Source organism: Leuciscus leuciscus (assembly GCF_965113295.1).
Source record: "Leuciscus leuciscus genome assembly, chromosome: 2".
Classification (NCBI taxonomy): domain Eukaryota; kingdom Metazoa; phylum Chordata; class Actinopteri; order Cypriniformes; family Leuciscidae; genus Leuciscus; species Leuciscus leuciscus.
This window is the reverse complement of record NC_138726.1, coordinates 57,516,701-57,529,790: the sequence shown is the minus strand read 5'-3', so window position 1 is coordinate 57,529,790 and position 13,090 is coordinate 57,516,701. Positions and strand designations below refer to the sequence as shown.

The window sequence follows — 13,090 nt, the reverse complement described above, 5'->3', positions numbered from 1 at the left end:
AAGTTTGCCAATGACCATCTGGATGAATGGGAGAAGGTCATCTGGTCTAATGAGACAAAAATAGAGCTTTTTGGTCTAAACTCCACTCGCCATGTTTATTGAGGGGAGGATGGATGGGGCCTTGCATCGCGAGATCTTGGCCAACAACTTCCTTCCCTCAGTAAGAGCATTGAAGATGGGTCGTGGCTGGGCCTCCAGCATGACAACGACCCGAAACACACAGCCAGGGCAACTAAGGAGTGGCTCCGTAATCTCAAGGTCCTGGAGTGGCCTAGCCAGTCTCCAGACCTGAACCCAATAGAAAATCTTTGGAGGGAACTGAAAGTCCGTATTGCCCAGCGACAGCCCCAAAACCTGAAGGATCTGGAGAAGGTCTGTATGGAGGAGTGGGCCAAAATCCCTGCTGCAGTGTGTGCAAACCTGGTCAAGAACTACAGGAAATGTATGATCTCTGTAATTGCAAACAATTTCTGTACCAAAAATTAAGTTCTGCTTTTCTGATGTATCAAATACTTATGTCCTGCAATAAAATGCAAATAAATTACTTAAAAATCATACAATGTGATTTTCTGGATTTTTGTTTTAGATTCCGTCACTCACAGTTGAAGTGTACCTATGATAAAAATGACAGACTTCTACATGCTTTGTAAGTGGGAAAACCTGCAAAATCGGCAATGTATCAAATACTTGTTCTCCACACTGTAATATAGTGAGAGTTAAAAACAAATACCCATGCATTATTTAGACAAAAACGATAAAGCACATAATTTTATCTAATTTAAATGATAATATAATCTATTCCATAAATCACTAAAAACTGCTCTGTTCCCTAATCAGTGGTATTGTTCTCATTATTTAACAGTTTGTGTTGATGTTTCTGTGCCTTTTTCGCTGCACCTTTGGCATTCTCATAGTTGAGTTTGGCGGTGTTCTTTATTGTCTCACACACCGAATCGTCCTCATCTGCTGCTTTGTATCCAGTAATTCCTCCTCCGATCGCTCCGGCAAAAGCTGCAACTCCAAAAGCAACGCCTGTAGCTGCAGCGAGACCTGAACCAGCGAGTCCAACACCAGCTCCTGCAGCAATAATCCCAGCCTTCACCGCTGCTGCTCCTGCTGCTATTCCCGCTGCTCCGGCGGCTCCTGCTGCCGCTCCTGCTTTCACCACTCCAGGAATGTTGGTGGCTTTCAGTAAACTCACAACAGATGCTACTGCGACACCGATGCCCAGAAAAGCACCGGTCAGCGTGCCTGTGGTCACTCCCGCAAGCCGATTGAGAAGTTTTTTGTGCACAATCTTTTTCGCTAACTCTCGCTTCTCTTCTGGCAACAAATTGACCTCGTCTACATTCTTCATCTCCTCTTGAATCTCTTCCTCCACTATCTGAAGCAGCTCATTGCTGTAGCAGCCGTTATTACTGTCCTTCAGCTTCTGTTCGATGGTCTCCAGCAGATTTTTCACCTGAACTCTGTTGCTCCTGTATCCCATTTTTCGCTTTTTCCAGTATTTACTGTCGATGACGTGACAGCGGCCTCCACATTTATCAACAAGCTCCTGTAGCTTTGGACTCATCTTCACAAATTCCTCTATGGTTTGACCTTCCAGCTGTTCGCCGTGAGTGAATAAAACCACTGAATGACTGAAGGTGTCTTCTCCACAACACTCCACTATTTTATCCACAATCTCCATTTCTTGTCCCGTGTATCTCCCGACCTTCAGGACGATAGTGAACATGTCTGGACCCGGAGAGCTTTCAATCACGGATCTAATGATCTCGGATTTGATGGTCTCCTCACCCAATCCGGTGTCAAAGAGTCCAGGAGTGTCAATAACGGTGATCTTTCTGCCATCGACCTTCCGATCTCCACTGACACATTCAGCCGTCACAGACTCAGGTGAAGCTTTACTCTTGAAGACTTGCTGTTTGAGAATCGTATTCCCGGCGCTGCTCTTGCCATCTCCGGTTTTCCCAAGAAGCACGATCCTTTTCTCAGGCTGAGACTCAGAAGCTGTTTGAGAAATATGTTGTTAGTAAAGGAATTTACTATTCCATAAAAAATTTAAATAATAATAATAATAATATATATATATATATATATATATATATATATATATGAAGCCTACAGATCTAAATGATTTCTTGAACATAAAACCATAGTAAGGAGAAAAAAAATCATGCTTTTGATTATGCTCATGATTATGAGATAAAAGTTTAAATTATTACACACAAAGTCATATTGATGACAACAAATGCCATAAGTTTGCCATAAACATCTAAAATATGCCATACTAACTCGTGATTATGCCATAAGATATCAAAATTATGTCATGCTTACTCATTATGGCATAAAGTCAAAATAATGAATGAAACATAGATAAAATTTAAATTAAATTATTAATGACAGTCTAATTACAATGAAAGAGATTGACATACTATGTCATGATGTCATAAAATCTAAATTATGGTATCTCATATATCATACGTTGAATTTATGACACAGTAAGTCACAATTATAAAAGTCGAATTATGATTACAAAATGATTACAAATTATTACAAAAGTTTACAATCTCAACAAAGTTTAAATCAGCCATAAAAAGTCTTAATTACTAGTCTCAGTAGCTGTTTGAAAAATATGCTGTTGTTCATAATATGATTTAAATAAAATCTATAGAATTATATTGTCTTTAAAAGTATAAAAAACATTAAATCTTAAATCCCATTGATTTTCATTATAAGGAATATTTGAGACATTTTTTTTAAATATCGTCTTTTATGTTCAACAGCAGAAATAAAGTCCTACAGTTTTGAAGCAACATATGGGTGAATAAATGATAATATAATTTTCATTTTTGAGTGAACTGTCCCTTTAAGACAGGTAGAATGATCTGAATTTTAAAAGGTTAAAAACTCTTGTAGCGTTTATGTTAAATATAGAAACACTTGCAATAGTTCAAAGTCAAAGATAAAAAAATACTTCAAAATCATGTTTTAGAATAATGATTTGATGAAAGGCATATTTTTTAAAGGTGTCATTACTTACCTCCCATGTTCTTGTCCTGTCTTCAACTGAGGTGCTTCAATGTATAAAATTATGTTTTATTATGTTTTCATCTATAATATTATCCAGTTATGGTTCCTGGTGCTCTATATGATCAATTAGCAAAAGCTATACTATAAACACAAATGCCATTTGATGTGTATCAGCGAACAGCTCGAAGAGTTCCGTGCTCAAAACACCCTTGAATGAGTCATTTGACACCACAGATGAGCTACAGGAATAACCAGAATGACTAGTTCTCTGAAGGTTTTTATTTTTATTTTATTTTCTGGAACCTCCTACTACACACCTTCATTTACACAGCAAATCCCTTCAAAATCAAAGCCACGGAAATCTTACTGTGAGATAAACACATGGCAAACATAATGTCAGCTCATTACCAGGAAAAGAACACAAAATACTGAAGAATAAATGATTGACGTTACCTTGGCAGGATTCATATAGAAGATGGAATGATAGTTTCACAGGCAACAATACTAAACTTGGTTAGGTTAGTTCCCAGATAGCAACATTGTGTCTGCCCACATGTGGAATGATGATCTGGACCTTATCCTAGCCACAAAATCAGTGTATATTAAATATGGTCATCTCAGCCTTAATAAGCCTGTTAACAAGCAGAATCACTGAAGGAAAGAAGAGAACAGAAAAAAAGAGATGAGCAGAAACACAAGAGCTACAACTGACTTCCACTCACAGCATCAAATCAACTGAATATATAATACATTAAATCTCTAAAGATCTCAACAGAGGAGGATTAAACAACTCCACAAACAGCATTACCAGCTGCACTTATTACTATTATTACTATCCAGACATCTGTTAGATGTCTACCAAAGTTATTGAGAATTAACAGGGGTTTAACTCAAACTACAGGCTGTAGTGCTTCGAATTGCATTTAATGGCGCTTTTCCACTGCATGGTACGGTACGGTTCGACTCGGCGCGGAACGGTTCGGCTCGCTTCGCTTTTCCACTGCGTGGTACGACTCGACTCGGTACGGCACGGTTCGGTTCGCTTTAGCTCGGTTGCTTTTCCATTGCAGTTAGTACCGCTTCAAACTGGGTGGGACTGATCGTTATAGTTGCCGCCTCTACTGCCATGACATCATCGTAAACGCGCCACCAAACGCACAACACAGGGGATGGTGCTCTTGATTCTCGGCATGTGGATGTTTTTAAATTAAATTAAACGTTCTTATAATGGTTTACTATATGGAAGGAAAATTCTTAACGTGTAATTAAATGTTGCGTTCATATTCTGGGCTCTTCTGATTTTTTGTACATAGCATAGCCTACTTTGTTATGATTTTAGTATCATAATGATTAATAAATGCACGCACAATTATCCGTGAACTTGATTTGAACAAATGCCTTTCAACTTGTGTGTGCAAAATTCAGAATTAAATGAATGTGCAGCAATCTTTACAAATAGAGAGTCTAGGCCTAATGTACTGTTTTAGCCTACTGCCATTAAAAAAGCGCATTTAGTTAATGTTATGTTATTTTTTTCCATCTGCCTATGTTGATTATGAAAAGTGAACAGCACGAGTAGAGAGACATGGAGCGAGTCAGACATAATTTTGACCACTTCATTAAGTTTTTTTTGTAGAAAGCCTTTCTTTAAAGTGAATTTCGTTTTGTATAAATTGTATCTTAATTTAAATAATTTTTTCATCAAACAATTGCCTGGATTGAATAAATAAGATGCAAAATAGACAATTTAATCATTGAGGCGCCCGAGCGGTCACTTGCATTGTACGTTAACTGGAGCGCATCTCATCCTCAAATACACAAAGCTTGAAATGTCTTTAAACGAAATAATTCAAAACAAAAAGAAATAGGCTACTCTCTTATGTAATCCATTATGTGCATTTCTCTCTATAGGCGCGTTTACTACGAATATGGCGATCGTCAACTTCATCTTTGCCATGCACAGACACTGACAGAAAACACTATTTTATAAATAAAAATCAGTGCACGCGTTTTAATAAAATTAAAACTTTAATTGTGATCATTAAAATAATTGAATATTAAATATTTTGTGGCCAAGTTTTGCTCATTTATTAATAGTATATATATAGGCTATATATAGGCCTAATTTTATTAAATTGAACAAGCGCAAAATTCAGCATTCAATCAAATATTCAAAAAGACTTAATAATAATGTTATTTCAACATAATATCTCGTTATTTCGACATAATGTGCGTGCAACAAGCAAGATGTGCATTTGTAAATCCGGGGACGCGTGCACTGATTTTTATTTATAAAATAGTGTTTTCTGTCAGTGTCTGACAAAGATGAAGTTGACGATCGCCATATTCGTAGTAAACGCGCCTATAGAGAGAAATAACATTATTATTAAGTCTTTTTGAATATTTGATTGAATGCTGAATTTTGCGCTTGTTCAATTTAATAAAATTAAAACTTTAATTGTGATCATTAAAATAATTGAATATTAACTATTTTGTGGCCAAGTTTTGCTCATTTATTAATAATATATATATATATATATATATATATATATATATTAGTGGTGGGCCGTTATCGGCGTTAACGTGCTGCGTTAACGCGAGACTCTTATCGCGCGATAAAAAAAATATCGCCGTTAATCTATTCTCCAAGTTGGGTTGGGAGATGGCTCTATCCTACACAAGCTATGATGACGCAATCTACCCGCGGCCGCGAGGTAAACCCGGCTGCAACGCATATTCGTCGTCATCTTAAGTAAACACGGCTGAAAGTGAAAGCTGGTGAAAAAGATAGGTGCAACATCCATTATTTGGACTTGGTTCGGGTTTAAGCCGTCAGACGAGCAGCAGCAAACTATATACAGAGTGTGTGGGGAAACAGTTCGGTAAGTTAACACACGACTAATCCGTTCGACCACCTCAAATTCAAAACGAAACATGATATCACTGAATACCAGCGCGCGCGTATTATTCCCATTCCAATATATCTTAGTGGTGTAGCACATAATCTCGATTTTAAGAATCGTTGTTGTGTTTCTTTTTAACTGAAAAGACATCAGTTAGACAATATTCTAATTTTAAATTTGGGGTTTCATAAGCTCCAAGCCATAATAAACATTAGACCTACTTAAGTCTCTGCAGCTAGTGTACTTAAATTTTATTTATCTGCAAAATTATGTTGTATACTTACAGTTTTGCACAATATATGTTCTCAAAACTACATACACCCTTTAAAAAAAAAAACATTTAGCAGTTGTTTAGCATGGGTCTGTGTAATCTGTTCTGAAATGGTTTTATTATAATATACTGCATATCGTTATCGCAAGAGGCTGCAATGTATATCACAATATAGATTTTAGGCCATATCGCCCATCCCTAATTGATAGCCTATAGTAGTTGATAATAACATAGGCTTACCTAATGTTGCCTACGGACGGTAACAGTACAGTAGTAACCTTTTACAGTCTATGAGTAGAACAGCTTTCTCAAGCAGTTTGTGATGCATTTTGGAAACAGGAGATGAGCGCCTGGTCTAATGCACCACCTGGCTTGAGAAACCCGTTCTCAAAGACTTACTTTTATAGTCATTATTTGGGTAGCACACATATTCTGAATGCCTTCGGCAGAATTCAAATGAGCCATTTTAATCTAGATTAATCTAGATTAATTTCAAAATTAATCTAGATTAATCTAGATTAAAAAAATTAATCTATGCCCACCTCTAATATATATATATACTAGAGGTGGGCATAGATACATTTTTTTAATCTAGATTAATCTAGATTAATTTTGAAATTAATCTAGATTAATCTAGATTAAAATGGCTCATTTGAATTCTGCCGAAGCATTCAGAATATGTGTGCTACCCAAATAATGACTATAAAAGTAAGTCTTTGAGAACGGGTTTCTCAAGCCAGGTGGCGCATTAGACCAGGTGCTCATCTCCTGTTTCCAAAATGCATCACAAACTGCTTGAGAAAGCTGTTCTACTCATAGACTGTAAAAGATTACTACTGTACTGTTACCGTCCGTAGGCAACATTAGGTAGGCCTATGTTATTATCAACTACTATAGGCTATCAATTAGGGATGGGCGATATGGCCTAAAATCTATATTGTGATATACATTGCAGCCTCTTGCGATAACGATATACAGTATATTATAATAAAACCATTTCAGAACAGATTACACAGACCCATGCTAAACAACTGCTAAATGTATTTTTTTTTAAAGGGTGTATGTAGTTTTGAGAACATATATTGTGCAAAACTGTAAGTATACAACATAATTTTGCAGATAAATAAAATGTAAGTACACTAGCTGCAGAGACTTAAGTAGGTCTAATGTTTATTATGGCTTGGAGCTTATGAAACCCCAAATTTAAAATTAGAATATTGTCTAACTGATGTCTTTTCAGTTAAAAAGAAACACAACAACGATTCTTAAAATCGAGATTATGTGCTACACCACTAAGATATATTGGAATGGGAATAATACGCGCGCGCTGGTATTCAGTGATATCATGTTTCGTTTTGAATTTGAGGTGGTAGAACGGATTAGTCGTGTGTTAACTTACCGAACTGTTTCCCCACACACTCTGTATATAGTTTGCTGCTGCTCGTCTGACGGCTTAAACCCGAACCAAGTCCAAATAATGGATGTTGCACCGATCTTTTTCACCAGCTTTCACTTTCAGCCATGTTTACTTAAGATGACGACGAATATGCGTTGCAGCCGGGTTTACCTCGCGGCCGCGGGTAGATTGCGTCATCATAGCTTGTGTAGTATAGAGCCATCTCCCAACCCAACTTGGAGAATAGATTAACGGCGATATTTTTTTTATCGCGCGATAAGAGTCTCGCGTTAACGCAGCACGTTAACGCCGATAACGGCCCACCACTAATATATACACACATATGTGTGTGTGTGCCCTCAGCACATGCGTTAACAATTATCCGGCGCCGCCCCTGACTGCAAGAAACAGTTTGCAAGAAACTTTTTAACTGCAAGACACTACAGCGTTGGCTGTTGTCTACTGGCTATTTAAATCTAGCGGGTTTGTCTCGTGCATGGTCTCGTGTCGCAAATACAATGACACTGGTAGTGACGATTCTGTCTGACCAATCAGTGATCTTCAGTGTTTTCACGTCACATTTTAGTATCGGTACGGTACGCTTGGAACCTCAACAGAGGTGGTACCATTTAAAGCGAGCCGAAGCGAGCCGTACCGTACCGTACCATGCAGTGGAAATGCACCATAAGTGAGCCGTACCGAACCGAGCCGTTCCGTACCATGCAGTGGAAAAGCGCCATAAGGCAGTGCGCTGCTTGACAACAGGGCGCTGTTTGAACTGCCTCTCTTTAGGACTCACAGCCGACTCTGAGTCCTTCCTCTAGCCTAAGGAAGATTGTGCTGGCGATCTGCCCTGCTGCCTGTACACTTGTGGGGCAGATGACGACCGGGAGCTTGACGAAGGCAGTGCTACACGCTTCGGGAGAAAATGACTCGGTGCTTTGCATTGTTTCAGAGCCTCTAGAAACTTCTCAGAGAAAGCCCACGGCGTCACTGAAGAGTCTGTGGGGGCTTATTGGCGCATCTAGCAGTCAAGCCTTCTCGGAGTCCCGCATGTTAACTGTCAGACGCTACTTGGCCAGCTGCCATATAAACCTTATCGGCGATTTGGGCAGTAGCACGGGACAGTCACCTGAGTAGGAAGCTGCTGTGTACATAACATTATCATTGTCGTTTGCAGCGGTGAAGCCAAAGGAGACTTTATAACTTTATGTGAAGTGTGAAGGCCTCTCCCACAAAAGGACAAAAGAGACCTTTAAAGACCGACGCTGGAACTCTGTCGTCAGAGGGGCCTTTCGCACGCTGCTCGGTGGCAGGGAGAGATGGTTGGTGGGCAGTTCAAGATGGTCAAAATCCTGGCCCGAAGGATTGCATTGTTAACTTAAAGGCATCGTCAACAGAAAGAAGTAATCCAATGCTTTGATGCTTGCTTCGTAAAAAATAATCGCATTATTTAATAGTCGCATTTCAAAGTCTTTCACGAAATGACCACCAGGTGGCGCAAAGGGATATTGTTCAAAACAGCAGCAATTGCCGCATTTTGAAATGTAAGTGGGATTAATGTCAATTAACAGTAAGGATGAAATACTACAACTATGGTAAACAGAATAGAAAATTTGTTTAGAACAGAAAAATAAAATCAAAACTTAAAAATAGAGACGACGACAATATAGCCTATATTTCATATTGTACACGTCGGTGGGCAACAGAAGTCTATTCCCCAGGGAAGCAGTGCGATAACAAAAAAACAAAAACAAAAATTAACAAAAATAACAAACAAAAATGAATTAGGTGCAATAAAGCTGATTATGTTTTACTATTCTATTGAGGAATGAGACGAATGAAGAGCGTTTCTCGCTCGGGTGAGCGAACACTAACTGCTGGACAAACAAACTTTTGGGTTTTTCTCAGTGAGTAAATTCATGGCTGAGTGGTAGAACTTAAAGGACAAGTTCGGTATTTTACACTTAAAGCCCTGTTTACAGATCGTTTCTGATGAAATAGAACGGTTAAGATTAAATTTTGGACACATGCTGCTGTCCCGAGAATTTTAGGTTTCTTTCACTTCTCCCCCCCACATACAGAATGGCAGCCTATAGGCACTGGAACAATCCTTCCTAAAACGCATTAAACTTTTGTTTACAAAGACGTGAAACTCACCGAGTGGTCAGGGGTGTTCACTGATATGCTCATACAAAAAGCGCTGCAAAAGATATGCTTCCCAAAGGTTTTATCATAGTTTTTGTCCAACTCCATTGACTTGTATTGAACGCGCTGTGAGGCACGGTATTACTCCGCCGCCGGAAACTGAACTACTTCTTCTTCTTCTTGTTTTTTTTTTACGGCGGATCGCAAACAATGAAATGCCAGTGGTTTGCTTGCAAAGGTGCATTATCGCCACCAACTGGGCTGGAGTGTCTATTATTCAAGCTCTCAACGGAAGAATGTACGGGTGTGAGACGTTTGGAAAAATAGCTCCACAGTTTTACATCGAATGGTAAAACACCTGTTGGAAAGCATCTTTTGCAGCGATTTTTGTATGAGCATACCAGTAAACACCCCTGACCACTCGGTGAGTTTCACGTCTTTGTAAACAAAAGTTTAATGCGTTTTAGGAAGGATTGTTCCAGTGCCTATAGGCTGCCATTCTGTATGTGGGGGGGAGAAGTGAAAGAAACCTAAAATTCTCGGGACAGCAGCATGTGTCCAAAATTTTATCTTAACCGTTCTATTTCATCAGAAACGATCTGTAAACAGGACTTTAAGTGTAAAATACCGAACTTGTCCTTTAATTTCGATCATTTTAGATGACACGGTGTCATATCCATAAATAGGCAGACCAGGTAAAGTGTACTAGGGCTGTATTCAACCAAAGAAAATCTTGGTCGACTGAAGTCCTGAAATTTTCGACTAAAAATCTACAAAAAATTATGTTAGGAAAAAAAACGTTAAATTTATTAGCTGCGCAATATGCGCAGTACTTGGTAGCCTTGTCCGCCTAAATGAATTATAAATAAACATATAAAACTAGTAGGCTATTTGCAGTATATTAAATTGTTTTTGACCTAATTATTTTGCACTGAAATGAGTCTGACACACGAGTCTGTCGGCTCTGACAGCGTTGCATCACGTGCACCTGCGCAATATCATAGCCTATGATTTCCGAAAATAGTACTATGTTGTCAACTAGTGATATCATCATAAGAACTTTTGAGGAATATGCAACATAATTTAGACAATTGTTTTTTGTCATATGTATTATAATAACTGACAGACACTATCATTTCAGCCGCTCTGTGGAGCTCAGCTTCACGGCTGAGACACGAATAGAAAAAAAATGCTGTCACACTGCCGATGTCTTTGTTGACATGGTAGAAGAGGACTGACTGACTATGAATTAAATGCTTTCACAATTAAATAAATAATATTCAGCAAACCTTCTTCTTCTTTCTTCAATCTGAAAACACCCCCATTAGCAATTAGTGCTTTCCACCTGATGAAATGAACGCGGCAAAACTGATGAAATGAACGCGGCAAAAAATCGACCAATCAGAATTTTGGTCGAGCCAGAACGTATCGACCAAATAATCGACTAATCAACTGGGAGATTACAGCCCTAGAGTGTACAAACAAACAAACTTTATTAAATTGCAGAGTGAGCGATGCAGGATGAGATGAACGATGATTACAATGAGAAATAGGCTATATGTCCAAAGCCTTTAAATGTCTAAATATGTAATAAATGTTAGCTGATTATGTAATCCATATGAAACCGAGATGTACAGAGGATATACTCAAATATGTTTAGCTATCATGTGAGCGCTTCCCAGTGAGGAAAGGACAAGGCAAGAGTGAAAATCTCGGTCTAATTAAATGTAAATCGCCCCGAATTAAAATGTAAAAACAGAACAAATAATTTATTTGTCGAAATGTTGCGATTTTGTTCCATTTAAGTTATTTAGCAGCAGCTCCACAAAGCACTGTGGTTCGAGATTTATTTGAATAAAAAAATCTAATAAAAACCTCTTTATTTAATTATTTATTTCCTTCATTATCAACACTTTAATAGCCTAATGCTAATGTCTAGAATAGCGACTTCTCTTTGTTTTAAGTCAGTCTCAAACTCAGATAGCCTGTGGGGGGTTTGGAGGGGCGGTTCACTGGCTTTATTGTGGGGGTGCAGGACAATAAAGTGTTAATCGCCCCTTTCATATGGAGAGTGTCGGATAGCCAGCCTAATGATACAGAGCAAAGAAAAAGAGGCAAAATTCCTTTCAGGATAAATCTTTCTGTGTCCAAATGTAGGCCCTATAGCCTATTGTAGTTTTATTTATTGTATTTAAAGGTTTTTCACACAAAATTTCATTTGAAGTGTTCAATCCAGTTGTTTCAGTGGTTTTGTAGAGTTTTAGAATGTTTGAGCAGTGTGTGTATGATTGTCAACAATCTGGCTTTATCTAAACATGAACTGTTGACGAAACGAATGGGAGTGAGCAGCAGATACAGAGCGCTTTAATTCACGATCAAGCGCGTTTTTTTGTAAGGTGAATTCAACTAGGCATTGTGTGTCTTTGAAGCAACAAAGGCTAAATCATTTGTTACATGGTTTTTCTTTTATTTCGTTATTTGTGTGGACGACACACAGCGACATATAGCCTACAGTATTATTATTAGCCTGTATGATGTGTTTTTACCCTGAAATTTGTAGTTTCGAGAGAGACCCGGCACGCGCAGTGAGGGAGACAAAAGAAAATTGCTAAAAAGAGATCCAGCACGAGAGAGAGGCAAAGAAAAACGCCTGTTCTTAATTTGTTGGTTTGAACTATCATTTTGTAGTGTTTTATATTCTGTTCTGACCAATTGCGTAGCTTAAGCAAAGGCTTAACAGATAGCGTACAACTTGAAAAAAGAACTCCAGAAAGCAGTCTTCATAACTTTAGTGACTTTACTGGTGATTCACTTCTCAATATTTTTTCTGTAAAACTACAAACAAGAAGAAAAATATGTATGAACATTATGTTCACATTTACATACACATATCCAGCTTAACATTACGGTTTGTACATAGTTCCTTTCACATCATTTTATGTAATAAACACAGAGAAATTATATTCAAATGAGATAATGTACAAACAGAAGATAAACTAGCATGTACCGACGCTACAACATTGCACGTTATCAATAACACAAATCAAGTGTGCTTATAACAAAAATATAGCAATAATCAGAGGTGTCAAGTAACGAAGTACAAATACTTCGTTACCTTACTTAAGTAGAAATTTGGGGTATCTATACTTTACTGGAGTAATTATTTTTCAGACGACTTTTTACTTCTACTCCTTACATTTTGACGCAATTATCTGTACTTTCTACTCCTTACATTTTAAAAATAGCCTCGTTACTCCTAGTTCATTTCGGCTTGTCGTCGTAAAAAAAAAAAAATAATTGGCCAATTACACAAACGGTTTAGACCTGACTCCCGCCTCC

General features: G+C 38.0%; 1 protein-coding gene and 1 long non-coding RNA gene across 4 annotated transcripts in view; both read right to left on the bottom strand.

The window, feature by feature from the left end:
• The window catches only part of LOC309493237 (GTPase IMAP family member 7-like), a 28,099-nt gene extending 24,804 nt beyond the window's left edge, over positions 1-3,295 (bottom strand). Inside the window, exons 1-2 of one of the 3 annotated variants that reach the window (XM_082162389.1) lie at positions 3,044-3,295; positions 707-2,010 (exon numbers count right to left, since the gene is read on the bottom strand). In XM_082162389.1, coding sequence (XP_082018515.1) covers positions 830-2,010; positions 3,044-3,050 — 1,188 coding nt within the window. In that variant the 5' untranslated portion in view covers positions 3,051-3,295 and the 3' untranslated portion in view covers positions 707-829. Of the gene's footprint in view, positions 1-706; positions 2,011-3,043 lie in introns of those variants that run through there. The other 2 variants (XM_082162391.1, XM_082162390.1) reach the window with 2 other exon arrangements.
• A 7,256-nt stretch (positions 3,296-10,551) lies between these two features.
• LOC309493385 lies at positions 10,552-10,896 on the bottom strand. Its single transcript, XR_014203894.1, has 2 exons — positions 10,740-10,896; positions 10,552-10,706 (listed from the first exon to the last, which is right to left on the bottom strand). It is a non-coding gene; the product is annotated as an uncharacterized lncRNA (long non-coding RNA).
• Positions 10,897-13,090: the final 2,194 nt, after the last annotated feature.